The 25,701-nt window shown below is 35.7% G+C and overlaps 1 protein-coding gene across 2 annotated transcripts; it reads right to left on the reverse strand.

Moving 5' to 3' along the window:
* Positions 1–5,922: 5,922 nt before the first annotated feature.
* LOC123525456 (uncharacterized) lies at positions 5,923–24,081 on the reverse strand. 2 transcript variants are annotated; one of them, XM_045304517.2, is made up of 11 exons: positions 19,665–24,081; positions 17,380–17,409; positions 16,635–16,658; positions 13,736–14,147; positions 12,662–12,773; positions 11,671–11,743; positions 11,022–11,176; positions 10,567–10,726; positions 9,087–9,180; positions 8,585–8,690; positions 5,923–8,179 (listed from the first exon to the last, which is right to left on the reverse strand). In XM_045304517.2, exons 1-11 carry the CDS (start codon positions 19,705–19,707, stop codon positions 6,797–6,799), a joined length of 2,592 nt encoding a protein of 863 aa, XP_045160452.2. In that variant the 5' UTR covers positions 19,708–24,081; the 3' UTR covers positions 5,923–6,796. The 2 variants fall into 2 exon arrangements, with proteins under 2 accessions (XP_045160452.2, XP_053393827.1); XM_053537852.1 differs by lacking the exon at positions 16,635–16,658.
* Positions 24,082–25,701: the final 1,620 nt, after the last annotated feature.

Raw genomic sequence — 25,701 nt, forward strand, 5'->3', positions numbered from 1 at the left:
AGTAGTAGAAGTGAGATTAGTAGAATCAGAAGTAGTAAGTAGCAGTAGTGGTAACAGCTGCAGCAATAGTAGCAGCAGTATAAGCACACTGGCCATAGCTTTATCAGATCAAGTGGTTCCAACGTTGTTTGAGCGGTGAATTTTACGCCGATCAGATGGAGAAATATGGCTGATACTACAAATTTCCGGTATTTTAAGTATGATTTAAAGGAATTTCTACCCGTTAAAAAACGAATCAAATGAAAACGATGGGTGCACCTGGAGCGCAAATGTGTCTATGTTTTAGCACATATGTCCATTTAGCTGAGATTTGTGCCGTTTATTCAAACACTTCTGTACAGTCCGGCGGGGGAAGGAGATTTTTGACAGTTTTTGACAATATCGCATCAAATATAGTGTTAATCGGGAACAAGTAACTGTTAAAACACTTTTTGTGTAAAGGGCTACCTCTTAAAACAAAGCGTGTGTATTTTCATAGAATTATTCAGGGTTATTTCTGAAAAATCGGCCGAAAACCTAATGCAACGCCGTTTCGAGTGGGTCGTTATGCAACGCAATCAAGTGGATACCGTTCTGTGTCTTACTTGCGAAGTCTTACCCGTCTTAAAAACAGTCATTAAAGCATAACTATGAATAAATTTAGTGAGTTTTATAGCATTATAATGATCCCGCCATTTCTAATATATTGTACTTTTACATTTTTATGTTAGCTTAACATTTAACATATTTTTGTGGAAATTGTCAAAAAACATCAACACAAAAACATAAAGCAAGGATGAACATCGAACAATATCATTAAGTAAATAATAGTAATAGTTCGAAAAACAAGAACCATTTTACGGATATTTCTCCTCCACGAATGGTACTGAACTGCATACCAAAAGCAGGTTGAGTCTTTACATCAGTATAGTTACAGTTGGTTACTTTTTAGTTCCTTAAAACCATTACATTGCGATTTCATTACTGATTTGTTGTGCATTTAAGCTGTTCATAAAATAAATAAATAAAATTTGGTCCATGATAAAGTATTGATCAGTTGTTTGTATTTATTTTCATTCATATTGTTGGTGTAGCGTTCATTTATTTTCAGAGAGATAAATCACAGAGAACGTTAAAATTGGCCAGGGAAAAGACAAGATTTTATTTGTCCTCCATAAAACAGAAACGACGTAATAAACCTCTATGGTCGCCGTTCAAAAATGAAAATACAAATAAAATACAGACACCAATGAAAGAAAATAAACGGACCAGCAATACTAATAGAGACGTGTCATCAAGCAAACGATTAACAAAAAGAGCATTTTCTCCATGTCCTCAAAGTGAATGAAAACACACACACAAAAAAAAAACAACAACAAAAAACAAAAAAACAAAAACAAAACGAAAAGACTGCTAACTCCAACTTCAAGCACCAAAATATCAAGAAAAAAATACCTGTTCACAATAAGCTATTAAAAGAAAGAGTTTTATGAGATGAAATGTTTGAAGAATTAACAGAGGAAGATACAGATCTTTTAGACATTGCAAGCGACGAGGCTGTCCTGGGACAACTTTCTGAAGCAAAAGATACATTATTTTTACAATATTTCTAACTCTTATCAAATCGAATAAGTACCCGTTGACAAACATCACTTTTCTTCTTTGGTTAGAGACAGTTAAATAGTACAACTGTGGCACATCTCTATTAGTATTGCTGGTCCGGTTTATTTTCTTTCATTGGTGTCTGTATTTTATTTGTATTTTCATTTTTGAACGGGACCATAGAGGTTTATTACGTCGTTTCTGTTTTATGGAGGACAAATAAAATATTGTCTTTTCCCTGGCCAATTTTAACGTTCTCTGTGATTTATTTCTCTGAAAATAAATGAACGCTACCACAGGAATATGAATGAAAATCTGACGAACAACTGATTAATACTTTTATCATGGACCAAATTTTATTTATTTTGTATGAACAGCTTAAATGCACAACAAATTAGTAATGAAATCGCAATGTATTGGTTTTAAGGGACTAAAAAGTAACCAACTGTAACTATACTGATTTAAAGAGTCAACCCGATTTTGGTATGCTGTTCAGTACCATTCGTGGAGGAGACAGATATCCGTGAACTGGTTCTTGTTTTTACGAACTATTACTATTATTTACTTAATGATATTGTTCAATGTACAATATATTAGAAATGGCGGGATCATTATAATGCTATAAAACTCACTAGATTTATTCATTGTTAGGCTTTAATGACTGTTTTTAAGACGGATAAGACTTCGCAAGTAAGACACAGAACGGTATCCACTTGATTTCGTTGCATAACGACCCACTCGAAACGGCGTTGCATTAGGTTTTCGGCCGATTTTTCAGAAATAACCCTGAATAATTCTATGAAAATACACACGCTTTGTTTTAAGAGGTAGCCCTTTACATAAAAGGTGTTTTAACAGTTACTTGTTCCCGATTAACACTATATTTGATGCGATATTGTCAAAAACTGTCAAAAATCTCCTTCCCCCGCCGGACTGTACAGAAGTGTTTGAATAAACGGCACAAATCTCAGCTAAATGGACATATGTGCTAAAACATAGACACATTTGCGCTCAAGGTGCACCCATCGTTTTCATTTGATTAGTTATTAAACAGGTAGAAATTCCTTAGAATCATACTTACAATACCGGAATTTTGTAGTATCGGCCATATTTCTCCATCTGATCGGCGTAAAATTCACCGCTCAAACAACGTTGGAACCACTTGATCTGATAAAGCTATGGCCAGTGTGATAAGTAGCAGAAGAAATAGCAACAGAAGTGACAGCGGAAGAAGAAGCAGCAGTAGTAGCAGTAGTAGTAGTCGTAGCAGTAATAGTATTTGTTATATTAGTTGTTTTACGGAACCGTGTTTTATGTCTCATGAATTTGATATCAACTTTAATTACTGTTATGTTATATGTTACGATAAGAATAATTGAATTAACTCATGGAAATCGAATAAAGACAATAAAATGTTGACACAAAAGTATTGATTTTAATGTCTCTTTTTTCAAATCACTCTGCGTCCGTGGTCCGTCGTCCTTCCGTCAGTCCGTCCGTCCTTCCGGGCTAACAGATTGGTACTTGAGTGTCTAGTAGGTTAGGGTTTGGACTCTTTGTTTATATGACAGTCACTTTAAAAAGTGTCCAAAAGTGGGTTTATGTGACTAATTTTTGGGTTTATGTGGCTAAAATTTAACATTGAAAAGTCACTTAAGTATCATACCGTGAGTACGTCCGTCCGTCCGTCCGTTAACAATTTCTCGTCATCGCATCTTCTCAGAAACTACCAGGGGGATTTTGACCAAACTTTATCAGAATGATGTATTGGTACTCTAGTTGTGTCCCCCTGAAAATCAGACTGGTTCAACAATTTTTAGTGAGTTATGGCCCTTTGTTTATTTCTATAATTTACATAGATTTATATAGGGAAAAACTTTGAAAGTCTTCTTGTCCAAAACCATAGAGCCTAGGGCTTTGATATTTGGTATGAAGCATCATCTGGTGGTCCTCTACCAAGATGATTCAAATTATTTCTCTGGGGTCTAATATGGCCCCGCCCCGGGGGTCACATGGTTTATATAGACTTATATAGGGAAAAACTTTTAAAAACCTCTTGTTCAAAACCACAGGGCCTAGGGCTTTGATATTTTGTATGTGACATCATCTAGTGGTCTTCTATTAAGATTGTTCAAATTATCCCCCTAGGGTCAAATATGGCCCCGTCCCGGGGGTCAAATGGTTTACATAGACTTACATAGGGAAAAACTTTGAAAATCTTCTTGACAAACCACAAAGCCTAGGGCTTTGGCATTTGTAATGTAGCATCATCTAGTGGTTCTCTACCAAGTTTGTTCAAATTATCCCCCTAGGGTCAAATATGGCCCCGCCCTGGGGGTCACATGGTTCATATAGACTTATATAGGGAAAAGCTTTTAAAATCTTCTTGTCAATAACCTACAACATTCAAATTTGGACCACATGTATGGTTTTGAGTGGCAAGATGAACCTTGACATGAGTTGACCTTGATTTTGGCCTAGTGACCTACTTTCACATTTCTGTAGCTACTGCCTTCTAATTTGGACCACATGAATAGTTTTGTGCACTGAAAAAAAACTTTGACCTTGACATTGACCTAGTGACCTACTTTCACATTTTTGAAGGTACAGGCTTCAAATTTGGACCACATGCATAGTTTCGTGTTCCGAAACGAAATTTGACCTTGATTTTGACCTAGTGACCTACTTTCACATTTCTCAAGCTACAGCCTTCAAATTTGGACACATGCATAGTTTTGTGTACCGAAACAAACTTTGACCTTTACATTGACCTAGTGACCTACTTTCACATTTTTGAAGGTACAGGCTTTAAATTTGGACCACATGCATAGTTCTGTGTTCCGAAATAAAATTTGACCTTGATTTTGACCTAGTGACCTACTTTCACATTTCTTAAGCTACAGCCTTCAAATTTGGACCACTTGCATAGTTTTGTGTACCGAAATGAACTTTGACCTTTAGATTGACCTAGTGACCTTCTTTAACATTTCTGTAGCTACAGGCTTCAAATTTAGACCACATGCATAGGATTGTGTACCGAAACAAACTTTGACCTTGACATTGACCTAGTGACCTACTTTCACATTTTTGAAGGTACAGGCTTTAAATTTGGACCACATGCATAGATTTGTGTTCTGAAGTGTAATTTGACCTTGATTTTGACCTAGTGACCTACTTTCACATTTCTCAAGCTACAGCCTTCAAATTTGGACCACTTGCATAGTTTTATGTACCGAAATAAACTTTGACCTTAAGATTGACCTAGTGACCTACTTTCAAATTTCTCAAACTACAGCCTTCAAACTTGATGCACATGCATAGTTTTGTGTACAAAGAATTTTGTCCTTGAAATTGATCTAGTGACCTACTTTCACATTTCTTAAGCTACAGCTTTCAAATTTGGACCACATGCACAGTGTTGTGTACGGAAATGAAATCTGACCTTGAGCTAATCAATAAGCCTTGAAATTTGGAACACTCAAAAATGGCACATTGGTGGGCGCCAAGATCACTCTGTGATCTCTTGTTAAATAATAAATTGTTTATTCATTGATCAACGTTTGATAGATGCATATCATAAAAACAAGGGGTCAGTGTGTAGGAATTTGATAATATAATGGCAAATAAAATTGAATAACGCAACACAATATTAGTGTGACTACAGACTGTAATAAGACTTTTATCACAACAGCAAGAAGAAATTTGAAAATTCAACACAGAGTCAGTGTGATTAGAGACTGTCTTTAGATTCGTAGACATGTATTATAACAGCAAGTGGGAAACCGAAAATACAACGCAATGTCAGTGTGATAAGTGACTGTCTAAACATATGTATGACGCCGAATGATTAAGAATATTGACTGGAAATCATATGCATTTCGCCGCATGGTTGGTGTCACTGATTTCAAATCACCTGCCCCTCACCGATGTGGGTTCAAAACCTCGCTTAGAGAGAAGAATTTATTCAGCCTGGAGGGAGGCCTGGGGTCTTCCTGCACCATCAAAAGCTTGAAAAGGCGTCGTATGTCACTATGACTCGAAATTTTACAACAACAAAGTACTTTAAGTAACTAATACCTTAGTCATCATCGTATAAATCAATTAAATAGTGTTTGACTTTTCAAAACGCTGTAAGGAGAGCAATATTTCTACTAGGTGACATTACCTATTTGTATCTTCTCTGAATTTAATTCATATGAAGCATTTCTATATATTTTACACACTTCACTAATGTTTATATATTCCACAGTATTCACCGCAGAATTCATCGCATGATTTATCTTTCATTTATAATACTACTAGGACAACACCTATTTATGCTCACTTGTTACATGACTGCTTTTTCAGTCTTTCTTTTCAGATAACTACTTCTGACAATCTAAATACTTGAGTTACATTTGTTTTGGATCGCTATTTGTATTGGATTTATTGGATTTACATTTATATTAGATTTATATTAACTTTACATTTAATTCACAGATGTATCATCAAGACTGGTTACAGTATCAGCTTCATTCCAGAGTATTGACCCAACCCTCATTGGTTTTTGCTACACGTTAAAAACGGTGATCCCTTCTTTGATCTCGTTTGTATTCTTTATTTGGATCACATTTTAAATTTAATTTCAGGTTTTATTTTCTTTACACTGAAAGGCATAACGACCATCAGATTCAATAACAGACAACTGTTTCTACGTTAAAATTGATGCTATCTGATTGATATATGTCATTGTATAATTGTCCTTTAAACACACTCAGCCCGCCCGCTTAGCTCAGTAGGTAGAACGTTGGTCTACGGATCACGGGGTCGTGAGTTCGATCCTCGGGCGGGGCGGATGTTCTCCGTGACTATTTGATAGAAGACATTGTGTCTGAAATCATTAGTCCTCCACCTCTGATTCATGTGGGGAAGTTGGCAGTTACTTGCGGAGAACAGGTTTGTACTGGTACAGAATCCAGGAACACTGGTTAGGTTAACTGCCCGCTGTTATATGACTGAAATACTGTTGAAAAAACGGAGTTAAACCCAAAACAAACAAACAAACCTAAACACACTCGTACATATTTCTTATCACTAGTAATTTTACCATTTTAGAATTATAATCAGGTAGGTACGAAACTATACATAACTCATGAAATTCTAACTCGAATCATAAAATACAAACATCCATTATTTTTTCTTGAAGAAGTTTGCGCTAAAATGTCATTTTTCTATTCTACTGAGATGACATTGTAACATAATCTTCTACGTGAACAGTTGTGTCAGTAAAATTGCTATCATTTTGATAGTCAATGTCTGCCATTGCATAACTATCAAATGGACTTTCCAATTCTTGATCATCGTCACATTCTAATATTTTACCAATACTGTCAAGTGCTTTTTTAATGTCTTTCATAGAGAAATGTTTATCATATTCATCTTTTTTTGAAACAGTAGTCTTTGTATCCATTCTACCAGTGGTAAGTGAATTATGTATGCCGTTGTCATTGACACAAATTTCTACCATTTTGACATCTTTTTCATCGTAATGCCTTTGTCCATTTCTTGACCTAAAACCAGTTGTAGAGTCTGCCTCTGGTATTTCATTATCATTGCGATTAATAGTCGCAGATAGTTCACCCATATCTGTACCCATCATTTCAACTGACTCAACAGTTTCTGTGCTCCCAACTACCATGACTTCATCCCTACCTGTTTGCCCCGTGTTATCTACCTTGTGGTATTCATCAAGCGATTCATTGTAAACTGTCGCTCCACTAGTGGCGACATTCGAGCCAGCGAAGTAGGAAGTTAACGAATTTTCTGAATTGTTGGAGTGCATGTCACTAGTAGAAGAGAACCCAGTCCAAAAGGTTCTTGAAGCTTCAGCTCTTTGATATTCGGTTATATTTGTTAGATTGGAATCAACATCTTCATCTCCTCTAGGGTTCACGTATTCGTCACATGAGGAAAATGTTTGCCCAAAGGATTCATTTCTGCGTGACACATCAACAGAATCATTTACCTGAGAATTTGAAGTTCCTGGATGCCCGTCATCAGTGTCAAACGTGTGCCAGGTAGAGGAAATATTGTTTGGAACGACATGACGTTGTGCTTCTAAATATCCATTACTAGATAGAATAGCAGAATTAACTGCGGATAAACACACCGCCTTATTGTACTCTCCCTCTGGCAGATCATCTGAATCACATGCCAAATGACACGTAGCATTTTTACATGGATTGTCTAAATTTGTAGTGATGCCTCTTGCAACTTTAACGTTTTCCCTTACAAAACTATCCTGTGATTCATCTCTCATACAGCCAAAATTATGTAGGTTTCCATCAATTGTTGCAATACTGAGCTCTGCACTGATTTGACCAGTTGCCATTTTGTTTTGAGTGGCAAACAGTCCATGTCCTTCATTAAGATGTTTTTTAAAATTGGTGGCTGGTGTTAAATAATCATCCGACATGCTTTTTGATAATTCACTTGTAGGAACACGCAAATGCATTTCCATTTGAGGCGTTGGCAGTTCAAAACCGGCATTGGTCCTGACTTGCTGACTCTGTAATGATTTGAAATTTGTTTGATCATCTGTCAAACTTGAAGAGTTACTCTGAAATACAATTATCTTCAATTATCAAATAAGTAATGGACAACAATGAATTAAGTTCAAAGGTAGCGTCCTTAAAGTAACAAGTCTAACTTATAACTTTGCATATCATTCTGTTGAGGCTGGCCAGCAAAGAGATGCATTTCTTAAATTGTGTTTAGAAACCTCTGAGAACTGTATCGACTTTTGTTTCATGAATGAGTCTTTAGACTTTAGCCTTTAGACAAGAACTTTTGACTATTCTCCAGCTGGTTATATTCATCATAACATACAAGTTTGCGGAAAATAGCATGAAACTACGCTGCATGTTCTATTAAAAAATCAGAAATTGATAACTTCACAGTGTCTGGAATCTTACAGAAGTAGTTATTAACCTAAAACAATTTATCATTTAAAATTTGTTATAACCTGTGCGGGTAAATTATCTGGAGAGTCTTGTAAAATGCGGTCCATTATTTCATCTGAAACTGTGTTATTCTTTATTATGTGTGTTACTCTTCTTCTGAAGAACGATCTGAAAGGACATCAAGAAAGGACAGTTATATGTTGCAATAAAAAGTTTTATACAAAAAGTAGTTCCAGCAAATTAGAAAAAAAATACTTATCAGTACTTTTAAAGTGTACATGTAAATATAAAATAATATAAATAATTTGCCACTGATAAAAAGGCTTTTTAAAGCATAAACATAATCAGTTCCTAGGGAACATTGGTATCGGACCAGTATCGGCAATTCTGATTATGATATTGACAAGACACCTAACCATTATCTATCGGAAACAATATCTGATCGACATTACGTCAATTCTGCAAAACTGATATCTGTCCGATATTAAAATCAATATCGGTACGATACACAGCTTGATAAAAGTTTTGGTTTTCTGTAAATGAAAAATATTAAACTCGACTTACATGATGACAAATATCAACAGACATATTATGACTGAACATGAAGTTGCTATCGCGATTATTTTGCTTTTATTCATCTTCTTTGCAGCTGTAGGTTCTAGAATACAGTAAACACTAAGCAAGACACTATAATATAGGAAACACTAAACAATATAAACATTAAACAAGAAGCTAAAATATAGCAAGAAGTAAACAATTTATACATTGTCAGCATATAATGATTCATAAAGTTTTTGTGAATTGGAAGGTTTTAAGTATCACCTAATATAAATGTTTTAAATATATATAGACAAGTTTTTCTGAAACGGAATCACTCCGTTCAAAGCAATGATCAAGCTTTAAAACATAAAACGATATCATCATGAACTCTTTGATGAAGAATGAAGGTTAAACAATCTTTGACCTTTCTTGTAAATTGTATAAAAATCTCGCGCAATGACACATGTCACCCTGAGAAATCTTTGTTGAAGATCAATTTAGAAACCTGTCCCATAACTCCGTGTTACCCGGTTATAAACCAGGGTTTGAACACCAGTCTCAGAACTAGTGGTAACGGGTTATGATCCTAGGTTAAGACACTAATCTTAGAACTCCGTGGTACCTGGTTATGCTATTGTGTTAGGACGCAAGTCTCAGAACTCCGTGGCACCAGGGTATGAACTCGAGCCTCACCAGCCTCAGAACTTCGTGGTAACAGGTTATAAATATGAGTTTGGACATGAGCCTCAGAACTGCTTGGTAACGGGTTATAAACCCGAATTTGGACACCAGTTTCAGAACTCCGTAGTAACAGTTATCAACCTGAGTTTGGACACCAGCCTAAAAATTCAGTGGTAACAGTTATAGTCTAGTTTGGACATGCCCAACCCGGTACCGGTTATCAGCTGTTTGGCTGAGCTCAGAACTCTGTAACAGGTTCAGTCAGTTAAGACATGGCCTCAAATCCGTGGTACCAGGTTATCAGCCTGAGTTTGGACATGGGCCTCAGAACTCCGTGTCCAGGTATCACCTAGTTTGGCGACCTCAGAACTCTTGACAGTTAATCGAATTTGGACACCAGTTTCAGAACTCCTTAGTAACAGGTTATCAACCTGAGTTTGGACACAGTCTTAACATTCGTGTTAGCAGCAGCTTACGAACGCGAGTTTGGATTCCAGGATATCAGATTATGAACCTGGGTTTGTACACCATTGCTGGAACACGTGGTAACAGGTTATGAGCCCCAGTTTGGAAACAAGCCTCAGAATTCCTTTGAACCAGGTTATGAATCCGAGTTTTGATACCAGTGTCAGAACTCCGTGATAACAGGATATGTACCCGAGTTTAGACACCAGTCTCAGAGGTCCGTGATAACAGTATATGTACCCGAGTTTAGACACAAGTCTCGGAATGCAAACTGCAATAAGTTAAATGCAGGTTTGGCTTGCTTGTGAAGTGCATGCAATAGTCTCTACGTAAAGTATTAACTGGGTAGAAAGGTTACCTAATGGCTTTGTCCTTCCAGTACCTGACACATGATTGCTCCAGTAAGGGCTAAACTGTGGCTTGCATGAAATGTCCACTGTGTAAAGTGTGAACGGTGAAAGCTGATCTAGTGTTATGTTCACGTCTAAGCTCTTTTGATACATGTTGTGGGTTGAATTCTGAAATAAAATGTACGCTATTTTATTTTACATTAAATGCAAAAGTTCAACGAAGTTCTGATGGTGGTGACTTTGAAAAAAGAAATCGAATTATGTAAAAAAAAAATATTGCAATTATTTCACTGGATACCTAAATTTGAATTTTTGGAATTGGATATAAATATGGTGTTTACCTGTATGACCAAACCAATAGTCTAAAATTATACGGCTTTTTACCGTTATGATTAATTCAGCTTTTCTCATTTTGAATCACTATTTGTCTCAAAACAATTATCTAGATTGACAGAAACTTTACCCCGACAATTGCATGTTCCTGATTAGACTCGTAAGAAATGTCACACTTCATACCGCCCACAGAAATCGGTGGACGGTGCAAGGTAAACCCTACCACAAGCTTGTATGGCGTTTCCCCTGGTTTAACTGTTACATTATCTTCTATATTTACAATTGCTGGAGAAAAACAAGATATAATATTAAAATTATGTACATTTTTACACCAAAATTCACAGTCATGCATAACTATCTGCTTTTCATGTTGTAAACAAAAATACATATCGGAAAATCAAAATGAAAGGGAGGAAGTCAGAAATAAAAGGAAGAGATTTAATTGTCATATATTGGTATTAAGGTCAAGCATTGAGATTAATCCAATAATATTGACAAAAATATTACTAAACATATAAGATGATACAAGATCTATATAATTTCTTCACATATGCCTATTAACAAATAAGATAATCGAATGAATGTATTCTAGCATAGACCGGTGCTCTGAGCAGCTGCCTTTGTTTGCAAAGAACATTTGAATATGAAAATGGCGCTACGTAAACCTGGTATATTAAATATAATGAGAATTATACAATATGAATGCTACTATCTTATGTTTAAAGAGAAAACTAGGAAAATGTCAAACATTAATAAGGAACAAAAAATGAACACTTTACCTATTGTGTTGTCAGGTAACACTGTATAGTGGTATAAATGCGTTCCTACTTCTGAAATTTCTGCCAGAGTTATCTGGAATGTACAACATTCAAAATTTTAAACGTTCCATTTGCTAAATAGTTTTGATTAAGTTTTGTACATTCAACTGCAATTTTGTTAATGTTAATCCAATCGTTTTAATCAAATGCCTTGCTAATTCTCGAAACATTGTATTGGATTTTCTCACACATTTGCTATTTATAAATAAACTGTATGGAACAAAGCACAGTCAATGAAACAGGCGTCACAGACATTCAAGAACAGTGACAAAAATGGCAATCTTTTGATAACTTAAAGGTGCTGATATGTAGATTGGATTAAAACATTTTACGAAGAGCTTTTATAGTATTTAAGAAAGGAAACTTCAATTTTCTAAGTACATAAAGAGCCATATAACTGACAATGTATTTATACAGTTATTGTTTTCGACCTACGTATATAAATGGTGATAAACAATTGTACAAAGTTTCAAAGCTATAACTCATACAGTATTTACGAAAAGTGGACATAAACAAAAACTGGACGAACAAAGTACAAACATGCCAATTCAAAAACAAAAAAGCGCCATGATAGCGAGAGGAGTAACTCTTGGCCTACTTACTCACCTAATGGTAATAAACAAATTTATAATGTCTCAGACCTATTGCTCTTATAATTATTTTTTAGAAAATGTGGACCGAAACAAAAGCTTAACCAAGCTAGGTCACTGCCGGCGATGAAGTTTCACCACTACCTCGTAGATTTTTCTTAAAAAGACAGACGAAACTTTTAACAATTAACTGTACATTTGTGAAATCGCGTCTTTGCTATCAAATAATAACCATAATTGTATGTCTCATAAAACTGTGACTCTATGTAGTTATTCATTTGCCTAAGTAACGTGTAAATGAATGTTAATGATCAGTCTAACTGAAGGCACCTTTAATCAAAAATTGTTACTGTTTTACTCACATAATAAGGAATAAAGAAACAAGTATTTGGTATAAAACACTGTCGTCTGCTCCCTGTTGAGTGGCAGTCTTCATCTCTGTTTGCTGTACAACATTTGTATCTGTCCATTCCTCTGAAAAACATTTTTTTCGTTCTGTACTAAACAATGTTTTCAACTTTTTTCTACATCACATTTGAGAGGAACTATCTCTGACCTAACTAAAATATCCATATCAATAAATTGGGTGACTATCCATTAGGCCTAATGGCTACATAATTTCAATATGGGATGGATGTCTTCGATTGACTTACGTCAAATTGCATTAAAGCTTATCTGCAGTTGAAGTCTATCTTTCAGTTTCACAATTACATAATAGTACATTTTCATCCGTCCTAAAATGATTATAAAAACATGTAATATTCTTAATTTGAATAGAAACAGTTTAATCTGACCAGAAACGATAACCACATTTCTTAATTCGCAAATATTTAAAAAGCATAACTGCAATAACTTTCTCTGATTTATATATATGACTTTTCATGCGGGAAACCCCTTTATCTGGTAGGTGCTCTCGAATCACAAGTCATATTGTACAAATCATTCACAAATTTAAAGGGATGAGACTCTAGATTTTGGCTATGATTTTTCTTAAATATTAAAGTTTATGCGTAGTATGAACATTAGAGCATGATTTTTTGTTTCTAAACTATTTACAAAAATGCCGAATCAAGAGAAAAACGTGTCAGAGCCGGGAATCAAATGGCATCTTGACCACGTAACGATCATTAAATTTTATATACTGCCTTGTAACTGCTTTATAATTTTGAATGGAAAAATAGTAAAAGTAAAAAACACTAGTAATTCTATGTTTCTATAACGTATCATTTATCAGTAACTAAGTTTCAAAGCTTTTTTTAACTGTTTGTTGTTTTACAAGCTGAAGGGAGGTCCCTTTGCATACAATACCTTAGTCTGATTTATACATTTATACATTTATACATTCCGCGTGATAAAATCACTTTCAGCTGGTAGGTTCTGTCGATTTAAAATCTATATTGTACAAATAATTTACTCCGTAAAATACAACAACTCACTCTGATTTATACAAAACTTTCCACGTGGTATTCCCTATGTGATCCGTTGAGACTGTCCAGTCACAAGTCATATTATAATCAATTACTCTACACTTCATGTCCGGAACTTCAGTACCATTTTTCAATGGAATACTGCGTTTGTCGATCTTCACGTCATATAAAGTAAGTAAACTGTCGACTGTGCAGTTGCCATAGCGACAACTGTAATATCCTCCTGTTTCCTCGGAAACTACCTTTACATCTATAAAACCAGTGTTTCCTGTGGTGTTAGTGACTGGAATTATGGCGTTACTGCTTTTATGCCAAAGAAAAAAAAATGAGCGGTCGATATTTGTTTTGTTCAGAACTTCACAATTGAAATGAATGGTGTCGTCATACATGTATTCTCTTTTGCTGTCATTTGTCTTCAGATCTGAAATAAAATATATTTCGAACTTTTCTTAAAACGTTATCTCAATTGCCTAAAATTTCCTGGAAATGAAAATGCATATTGATAAGAATAATGTATTGCGATAATGTTTTCAGAAAAATACACAATTTATAAATGCAGAATATTATCGTGATAGCTACCTATCATTATTATATAACCTATATTAATTCTGTAAAATAAAAACGGCTTGTAATTCACAATTAAATAAGAACAGGCAAAAGAAAAAATCCGTTTTTTACTTTTTAAATTCCGTTTTGTGCCTTCCGTATTGTATGCTGCCGGATTACTTTCATTAATATGCATGACCTGACAGTTGTTTAAATAGCGCACATAAAAACTTCACTTAGTTGCATTTTAATATCGATAAACATTATACAATTATTAACTCTTGGGCCATTGAATATGATGTGATATTCACCGGCAGAGGGCAATATTGACCTCGGTGACTCTTGAGCCATTGGATATGATGTTATATTCACCGGAAGAAGGCAATATTGGCCGAGGCGATAGTCAATAACTGTTTAATTATGTGAACACATATTTGTTGCAACACATCTAATGTTTGAAAGTAACAATGACTATGTGAAACTTCAATTCTATTTTCAGAAAGTCATTTTTAATAGGAAAAACCCACTAACCATTAAACATGAAAAATATTTTGAAAAATGATGAGCGGTTTCGGCAAATGAAATTTAGGTTATTTTAAAACATATAATAATAAAAATTTCGTTATATAACAAAACAACAAACAAAAAGGTAGAGGTAAAACAGTTTTGGATTCGGCTCCCGTGGATTTTGCAAGGTCGGATCACATTCGGCCCTTGCGCGCCTCGCGAGATCTCATCTTGCAAAAATCCACTCGAACCGAATACAGCATCAACGATTGAGCTACTGTTTCAATAACCCTATTATATTGTGGCAGAAATGTCACCATGCATATAAGCAGTTTCAGTGAATTAATTTTCCCCGCAAATTTTACCGGACTAAAATTGCAATTTTCAAATAGATAAAGAGAAATAACTCTTTCGTTACTGCGTCGACCTGAAAATCGCCTTCTGGGTAACAAAATATCATAACAATTAAAACTAGAACTGTTACAGGAGCGACTTATACCCCTAAAATACGCTCTTGTCACAGAGGAATGGATACCATAAGAAATTTTAAAAATACTTAGAATAATATAAAACGTACAAAAAAAACTTAATACTTAAAAATTTTTTTTTACTCGTCTTTGGAGTACTTCATCCTGGGCTTCCGCGGCACATATAAGTAATACTAGTATATGTGCACAGGATGAGGGATGAGGTAAATATAAAAATCTCTAATATTAGAGATACACTAAAATGAATGCATGTCTTACCGACACATGTTACCACAGAAAAATACTTTTTACATAGGACTAATAATAAAGAAGTTATAATACCTAAAATATTGAAAATCTAAAAATAGAATTTCTAAAAATAGACTAATTCTTGGAATTTAAGGGGAAGTAACTCAGTACAAAAGTTAAAAAAATGTTACTTCCCTTTGGCTCTAAGCCAATCAGAATGATATATAGTGAAAATGCATCAAAAATAACCTTAAATTGTAAGTAAAAGGGGACATTATTCATGAAAAATTGGTGTCAGAGTTATGCACCTTGTGTCACATGATGTGGGTGATAAGGTGGAACATCCATTTTAAGTTTGAATCAAATCCATTTAGTAATAACGGAGTATTAGATTTCGCGACGCGACGGGACGTGACTCGACAAAATTGACTCCTATATAAACTCCCCCACCCCCACCACCCCACAAAAAAAAAAACAACATGTTTGGTGGGGGTATAATTATCTTATATACTATCAGCTGCCTTTCTGTGTCAATTCGCCGTAAAACCCAACTCACTCTTCTTAATTAATAGACGGGAATGTTTTAACATCGGGTAGATTCAGATTTAAAGTGACGGCAACCATCCTCGTGCGTATACATTGTAATAATATACTAGCGTTTAAAAACAGCAAAAATGTCAGTTTGCAACCAAAAGTAAAGACAATGGTGCTGACTAAACTATGTTGTTTTCGAACTAGCAAGAAAATATACAGATATTAATTCAATTTGACTTACAATTAAATAGGCAAGGCACCGTATGCTAGATAAAACTGAGACATAGGTTGCATTTGTTGGAAACCAACATCTAATTTATAAAAAAGGAATTATCTTTGTAAAGTATGACAACGTTATCAGCAAAACATCATTTTAACAAAATCAGGGTTAATAAATTTGGCCATTCTAGTTTCATTTTCACAAAATTTGCAGTGAGGCAACCATACGTGAAAACAATTTTTATAGATTCATTCGCCAAACAAATGTGACTAGACATTACAAAAAATGCAGTTTCTATTTAATTTAATACTGAACTATAACTTTTGTATGACTAAGAAGATATTTTCAAATTGAATCTAATGCAGAATTTAAATAATTTACTTACATGTATCACAAACTAACTGCCTAGCTGTAATAGAAATAGACAAAAAATGTTTTGGCATCAATCACTTACAACAGAAAGCAAAGGGGGGCACAAACCCACTCCACTATTAACGTTTGAGCATTGGAATTTGATTTGTTGTTTACTGTATAACACATTGTGTATCCATAGTCAAAAGTATATATCCTGTTTGTCTCCATATGCTATGTTACAAGCTGTCAGCATCATTTAAGTTACTTATAAGTTATAAATATATACCGTTGGTAAGAGTTGTCGTTCTTTGAAGCCTAATGTATATCAGTTATTTCAAAAAAATCATTTGTCTAAAGTTGCTTAAAAATCTAAGAATACTGAAAATAGTTCAGACTATGCCAATAAAATAATTGGAAAGAGAAAACAGTCAAGCTAAATAGATTTTAAAATATGTCAACCAAATGGTGGTGACTAAATTAACTGTTTCAAGGTAAATATGAGCCGCGCCATGAGAAAAACCAACATAGTGGCTTTGCGACCAGCATGGATCCAGACCAACCTGCGCATCCGCGCAGTCTGATAGGATCCATGCTGTTCGCTTTCAAAGCCTATTATTATTAGAGAAACCGTAAGCGAACAGCATGCATCCTGACCAGGCTGCGAGGATGCGCAAGCTGGTCTGGATCCATGCTGGTTGCAAAGCCACTATGTTGTTTTCTCATGGCGCGGCTCAATTATAATCAATCTGATCAATTTTTAAAAAAAATCTACTTACGTGATTTACAAATATCTTCCAACTGCCCAGCTATAAAAGAGAAAAAAAACACTAAATGTGAGCCCAAAATTTATCAAGTCAGATATTACAAGACCAGTTAAATGAAAATTTGTACTTCCGAACAGTTACGACAGAACTGTTTTTGGACTTCCCGACAACGGAGGAACTTTCGCAGAGATGGATAATTATATAAGCCGCGCCATGTGAAAACCAACATAGTGCGTTTGCGACCAGCATGAATCCAGACCAGCCTGCACATCCGCGCAGCCTGGTCAGGATCCATGCTGTTTGCTTTCAATGCCTGTTGCAATTAGAGAAACCGTTAGCGGACAGCATGGATCATGAGCAGACTGCGCGCATGCGCAGGATGATCTGGATCCGTGCTGGTCGCTTGGTTTTCTCATGGCGCGGCTCATATGTTGAATAATTATAAGACCTCTACAAAAATGTGTCAAACACTGTAAAATCCCCACTCTCCACAAAACAAGAGCTGTCCTTAAGACAGCCAAGCTCGACTATTCGAAATATTGTCACAGAAGCAGGAAATTATTACCCAAAATGTTAAATATCGAAAGAGTTTTAAGTTCGAAACGGGACATAATTTGACCAAAATGCATATCAGAGTTATGGGACTTGATGCTATCAACTAGTTTAATAACCCCGAAGAAACATGTTAAGTTTCAATTCCATATCTGCATTAGTTTTGGAGATAGTAACTTGCATGTAAAACTTTAACCAGAATTTTCTAAGTCAAAAAGGGGGCATAATTTGCTCAAAATACATGTTAAGAGTTATGGAACTTGACCCAGTGAGGTTGGTAACTGACCTAGAAAAAGAATAAATAAGTTTCAAAGCTATATGTCTTTTGGTAATAGCTGTTTGTACTTGCACGCAAAACTTTAACCAGGATTTTCTAAGTCCAAAAGGGGGCATAATTTGCCCAAAATACATGTCAGAGTTATGGGACTTGGTGCTATCAACTAGTTTTATAACCCCGAAGACACATGTGAAGTTTCAATTTAATATCTGCATTAGTTTTGGAGATAGTACCTTGCATGTAAAACTTTAACCAGGATTTTCTAAGCCCAAAAGGGGGCATAATTTGCTCAAAATACATGTCAGATTGTGGGACTTGACCCAGTGAGGTAGGTAAATAATCTAGAAAAAGAAAAAATAAGTTTCAAATCAATATGTCTTTTAGTAATAGCTGTATGTTCTTGCACGCAAAACTTTAACCAGGATTTTCTAAGTCCAAAAGGGGGCATAATTTGCTCAAAATACATGTCAGAGTTATGGGACTTGACCCAATGAGGTAGGTAATTGATCTAGAAAAAGAAAAAAATAAGTTTCAAATCAATATGCCTTTTAGTAATAGCTGTATGTACTTGCACGCAAAACTTTAACCAGAATTTTCTAAGTCCAAAAGGGGGCATAATTTGGCCAAAATACATGTCAGAGTTATGGGACTTGACCCAGTGAGGTAGGTAATTGATCTAGAAAAAGAAAAAATGAAGGTCAGAGTTATGGGACTTGGTGCTATCAACTAGTTTTATAACCCCGAAGACACATGTGAAGTTTCAATTCAATATCTGCATTAGTTTTGGAGATAGTAACTTGCATGTAAAACTTTAACCAGAATTTTCTAAGTCAAAAAGGGGGCATAATTTGCTCAAAATACATGTTAGAGTTATGGCACTTGACCCAGTGAGGTTGGTAATTGACCTAGAAAAAGAATAAATAAGTTTCAAAGCTATATGCCTTTAAATGATAGCTGTATGTACTTGCATGCAAAAACTTAACCAAGGTGTGACGCCGACGCCGACGCCGACGCCAGGGTGAGTAGAATAGCTAGACTATTCTTCGAATAGTCGAGCTAAAAACCAGTTGCACTACCTCACATGCTGAATAACAGTTCAATAAAGTGAAATGACTCTCGGTCAAACACTTTTTGAGACACTCCCAACACAGATTTTGTCCTCTATCTTTTTGTGAATGTGTAGTGGGTTGGGAGAGGCATACGGACACTGAGTTTATAGATCGAGACATTTGCCCAACGGTTAGCGTTCATATTTTGAAGCAAGCACAGTGTGCTCAATTCAATGCTAAAAATACTCAAATGTAAACAAGTAAACGTATAAGACAAGTCACTTTTAAGGTCCATTTTATTTAGAAAAAGAAAGATATATACTGTAATGATGTTGTTCAAAATGACAATTGTTCATTTGAAATTTAAGTAAATTTAATCATAATAACAATTTAAGGGTGGAAAAATGCAAAATCCCTACCATTAAATATAGATACGACTATAAGTAGCTTTAGACACTCCATGTTTAGTTATAGCTGTTGTTATCTAAATAGTTCCACTTTATATTAAGTCATGCTGCTCTGTGACATACACACATCTATATCGATCTATTATCAAATGAAAACAGAGAATTTAAAAACGAACACGAAATTCCTTAGCACTACACGTTTTATAACTGTTGTATTCCATTAATTGACATTAATAATTAAATCATTTGTGTATGTCATTGTTTTTTAACATGTTTAAATATTAAAATAGTGTGTTTACAATTATTATCAATGATAAAACATGTTAACAATGTACCAAATCATTGTTTTTATCAAGAGAGTGATAACAAATTGTTGTGACAGTGGGTATCAAATGATAACACACAATAACCAGCCATTTTCAATTGAAGATAACAATATAATTAAATCGCAATTTTGTTAATTTCACTTGATATTGCAAAAAGGGAGATGACTTGAAAACTCTCAGAATAAAGTTATGGTTCTTGCACTCTGTATTTTCTCATTGATCTAAATTCCACGTTTCATGGAAATATACGTGGTAAATTTGGAGTTATGCTCGGGATAGGAAAAGAGCAGGTAACAAGAGCACCATGATGACCCTATGTCGTTCACATGATGTTGACCTTTTGACGTTGAATACACGTCATGACTAACACCATGAAATGTAACACTTGATTAAATGATGGGGAAAACCCGTTCACCCCGTAATAAGATAGATCTTGTACACGACTTTGACATTGATATAGAACTTAATGATGAGGTTATTTTATGAAAATCCTATCAGTGGTTGATAAGATATGGAGCTGGTATTGACCTATAATAATAATAATAATACTACTATGTTACGAGAGCGCAGTCAGACAATATAAATATCACGTATCTGAACAATGATTGGGTGTTTTGTGTGGTTTTCTTTTCCAGTCCGCTTTCTGACAGTGCGCGTGTCTAAGAAATGATTTTTACTCATGCGAAATGGTCAACAGAACAGGAAACGGAATGAAAGCCAAAGTTTCAAGACATTTCTGACAACGTGAAATCTGATGATTTTTGAAAGGATGGATTTGTGTTTCTGATCTAAACCATTGGGCACGGATGACATTCAAACCAAGGAAGTCAATGTGCTTGGCTGTTAAGAAGGGGAAGGTTAAATATAGATTCAAACTGTGTTCCAAGGAGAAGAGATCCTTTCCCTAGTAAGCAACCCCATAAAGTGTCTAGGAAAATGGTTTGACTCGTCGCTAAAGGACACAACATGTCAGGGCAGGTTGAAGCTACAACTACATGAGGATCTAAGGCGAATAGACAAATCCGACTACCTGGAAAGTTCAAGGCCTGGATATACCAACACGGTCTACTTCAAAAGCTGGCGTGCACATGAGAGGAAAAGGGCAAAGTACCATGACCTAGAGGCATGCACTATACAGGGTTGGAAAACTTGGATTTTTCCAGTGGAGGTAGGATGTAGAGGGCTTCCTGCCCAATCAGTTCGGAGGATGCTCGGAGCCTTGGACATAAAAGGCAGAGCAAGGAAATCAGCAGCCCAGACTCTAGGATAGACAGCGGAAAAGCCGTTCAGTTGGTTCTGGATACGTCAAAACGAGAAGGCATGGCAGGCAGCCATCACTGACAAGCAGTGCCTGATCACCCCTGCTGCCCCGCTATTCTTAGAGTGTTCTGGGATAAGGGGCAAAACACTCAGTAAGGAAAGCGCTCACCTGTGTACAAGGCTTTATGAGTGTTGGTATAAATACAGAGTTAGGTTTTTTCTATGTTAGCCTATATTATATACATGTCTCACACACTTTTGAACCAAGAGCAATAATTTGAACAATCAAGGTAGACATTACAAATCTGATATCACACGCCAATTATCAAGGCTCTAGCTATTATTGATTCAGGGAAGAAAAGTGACCACGCCCCCTGGCAGCCATGTTTTTGACGAATCGGAATAATTTGAACAATCTTGGTAGAGGGTCACACAAGAAGCATTTGTGTAAAATTATTTTAAAATTGGGCAAACAGTTTCAAACAAGAAGATTTTTAAAGTTTCCACTATATACACATAGGGAAAAGTGACCACGCCCTCTGACGAATCAAAATAATTTGAACAATCTTGGTAGAGGGTCATACAAGAACCATCTGTGTAAAATTATTCTAAAATTGGGCAAGCAGTTTCAAACAAGAAGATTTTAAAGTTTCCACTATATACATATAGGGAAAAGTGACCACGCCCTCTGGCGGCCATGTTTTTTGACGAATCAAAATAATTTGAACAATCTTGGTAGAGGGTCACACAGGGACCATTTTGTGTAAAATTATTTTACAATCGGGCTAGCAGTTTCACACAAGAAGATTTTTAAAGTTTCCACTATATACATATAGGGAAAAGTGACCACGCCCTCTGGCGGCCATGTTTTTTGATGAATCATTATAATTTGAACAATCTTGGAGCAGGTCACACAAGGACCATTTGTGTAAAATTATTTTAAAATTGGACTAGCAGTTTCACACAAGAAGATAGTTAAAGTTTCCACTATATACATGTAGGGAAAAGTGACCACGCCCTCCAGCGACCATGTTTTTTGACGAACCAGTATAATTTGAACAAACTTGGTAGAGGGTGACATAATGACCGTTTGTATGAAATTATTTCAAAATTGGACCATCAGTTTAGGAGGAGATGCTGCTTGAAGTTTTTTCTATTTTTAGTTCTGGAAGCCCCTATGTGCAACCAAGCGGAAACGTTTGAACAACTTTGGTAGAGGACCACCAAAGAAACATCACGGCCAAGTTTCATCAAAATCCATTAATTGGTTTTGGAGGAGATGTCGTTTAAACACAAATGTTGACGACGGACAGATGATTAGATGGACACACGGACGCACGCATGACGGACGACGGACGCCGGACACAGCGTGATCACAATACCTTACCATGAGCACTTTGTGCTCATGTGAGCTAAAAATGGTGGCCATTTTTTTTTTCAATATGGCCACCATAAAAGTGGCATAAAAATTTGAGGATGATATTTTTCTTACACATGAGAGGTTATCGTTTCATAAAAAAACAATTTCAGAAAATCCAGGAGGATTTAAACGTCATTCACCATTCACAACCCACTAATTTTCTCTTTTTCTGACAGTCATATTAAATTGAAGATAACCAGACTGAACATTTTGAACAAGCTGGAAGGCGCCCATGCTAAAATGCTTCTGCGCAATTTTGTGAAAGATTCTTCAAAGAAATGCTTTAGACAAAGTTTGGTCAATATCCAAATATTAGTTTGTGGGAAGAAATCACTTAAAAATGATCTACATTGTATTTTTATTTCTGGCGGAAGTAAACCTCTTGAATGAAAAGTTAAGATAGGTCAATACAAGGATGCGGTGAAGACCTATTTGCTTGCTCTGGCGGACCCTAAATGAAGCAATATAAAACCATTTTAACAAACTTAAAAGACGCTCATGTCAAGGTGTTGCTGACCAAATTTGGTGCAAGTCTGACATATAGTTTCAAAGAGGATATCGTAAATGTTTCTGGCTGCTCCTGAATGGGGTTAAGCAAATACACCTGAAAAACAAGAGGGCCCTTGGTCACTCACCTGAGAAACATATCATAACAGTGAAAACATGTTTGACCTAGTGATTTCATGGAAACAAATATTCTGGACAGTTTTCATTCGGATTAGACCAAAAATGTGACCTCATAAGTTTAAACAAGTATTCTTAGATATGACCTAGTGACCTAGTTTTTGACCCGAGATAACCCTTATTCAAAATCGACCTAGATTCCATCAAGGCAATCATTCTGACAAAATTTCATGAATATCAGTTGAAAAATACAGCCTCTATCGCATACACAATGTTTTTCTTTGATATGACCTAGTGACCTACTTTTGACCCCAGATGACCAACATTCAAAATCGACCTAGATTTTATCAAGGCAATCATTCTGACCAAATTTCATTAAAATCAATTGAAAAATACAGCCTCTATCACATACACAAGCTTTATCTTAAATTTGATCTAGTGACCTAGTTTTTAATCCCAGATGACCCATATTCAAACTTGACCTAGATTCCATCAAGGCAATCATTCTGACAAAATTTCATGAAGAGCAATTGAAAAATACAGCCTCTATCGCATACACAAGGTTTTTCTTTGACCTAGTGTCCTAGGTTTTGACCCATTCTCGAACTTGGCCTAGATTTCATCAATTTAATTTTCTTAAAGGTACAGATATGTCACAAGAGGGTCATGACCTCTCACCTGAGTAATATGAGCTATATGTTTCAAATGTCAAACTGATGATTTTTAGAAATTTTTTGGAAGATTTTCCGATGTACAATCAAGTAACCCCTGGGGCTGGGTCAAATAGACACTTTTGGGGGGGGGGGGGGGGGGGGGGGGTCAAGATTTGAACAAATTTTGTAGAGGTCCACTAGGCAATGCTACATGTCAAATATCTAAGCTCTAGGCCTTCTGGTTTATTTTTAGAAAATTTTGAAGATTTTTCTATGTACAATAGAGTAACCCCATGGGGCGGGGTCAATTTGACCCTGGGGGTCATGATTTGAACAAATTTTGTAGAGGTCCACTAGGCAATGCTACATGTCAAATATCTAAGCTCTAGGCCTTCTGGTTTATTTTTAGAAAATTTTGAAGATTTTTCTATGTACAATAGAGTAACCCCATGGGGCGGGGTCAATTTGACCCTGGGGGTCATGATTTGAACAAATTTTGTAGAAGTCTACTAGGCAATGCTACATGTCAAATATCTAAGATCTAGGCCTTCTGGTTTATTTTTAGAAATTTTTTGAAGATTTTCCTATGTAAAATCAAGTGACCGCTAAGGCAGGGTCTATTTTGACCATGGGGGGAAATGATTTGAACAAATTTTGTATAGGTCCACTAGGCAATGTTACAAGTGAAATATCTAAGCTCTAGGCCTTCTGGTTAATTTTTAGAAATTTTTTGGAAGATTTTCTTACGTAAAATCAAGTGACCCCTCCCTGGGGCGGGGTCAATTTTGACCCCCAGGGGTCATGATTTGAACAAATGTTGTAGAGGTCCACTAGGCAATGCTACATGTCAAATATCTAAGCTCTAGGCCTTCTGGTTTATTTTTAGAAAATTTTTGAAGATTTTCCTATGTAAAATCAAGTGACCCCTATGGCAGGGTCAATTTTGACCCCGGGGTCATGATTTGAACAACTTTAGTAGAGGTCAACTAGGCAATGCTACATGTCAAATATTTAAGCTCTAGGTCTTCTGTTTTTTTGAGAAGATTTTTTAAGATTTTCCTATGTAAAATCAAGTGACCCCTGGGGCGGATTCAATTCTAACCCCAGGGGTCATGATTTGAACAAATTTTGTAGAGGTCCACTAGGCAATGCTACATGGTGTAATTCTGCCCAGTGGTTTTCAAGAAGAAGATCTTTTTACAAATTGTTGATGCACGACGCACGACGGACATCAAGCGGTCATAATAGCTCACCTTGTCACTTCGTGACAGGTGAGCTAAAAAAAATCAGATGAGCTAATAAGGGTCATCTGCTCTGTAAGCCCTTTCATCCTATGTAGTATGAAGGTTCTAGGTAAAATGGTTCTCCAGTTATTGATCGGAAATGAAGTGTGACAGATGGGCAGATGGTCTGACAAGGCAAAAACAATATGTCTCACCCAGTTTGGGACATAATCAAAAGCAACATCTTCACCCGACCTTCAGTGAGGAAACTATATTTATATTGGTAACCCATACAAAATGTCTTCAGCCTTGAGTTTTTACCTTGAGCTTTGACTTACTATCCACCCGGATAAACAGGATCAACCACAAGTAGTCAGTTAAATGGTCTACAGACAGACTGACTTGTCAACAAGCATAAGCAAAACAATACACAGTACAAAGTAAAAAGAACTGTATTCTTTTTGTCATGATATTTCAATGAAGATAATTTACAGTCATTTTTACTCCAAGGAAATATAAAGACAACATACAAGGCAATTTTAT

The sequence above is a fragment of the Mercenaria mercenaria genome, chromosome 3 (assembly GCF_021730395.1).
Source record: "Mercenaria mercenaria strain notata chromosome 3, MADL_Memer_1, whole genome shotgun sequence".
Lineage (NCBI taxonomy): Eukaryota > Metazoa > Mollusca > Bivalvia > Venerida > Veneridae > Mercenaria > Mercenaria mercenaria.

Coding starts and splice junctions, on each gene's coding strand:
- LOC123525456 (XM_045304517.2), bottom strand. CDS start 19,707: ATGGAGTGTCTAAAGCTACTTATAGTCGTATCTATATTTAATG. Junction 17,410..19,664: donor AGTCGTATCTATATTTAATG/GTAGGGATTTTG, acceptor TCTCTTTTATAG/CTGGGCAGTTGGAAGATATT. Junction 10,727..11,021: donor AGGAACATGCAATTGTCGGG/GTAAAGTTTCTG, acceptor ATTTTATTTCAG/AATTCAACCCACAACATGTA.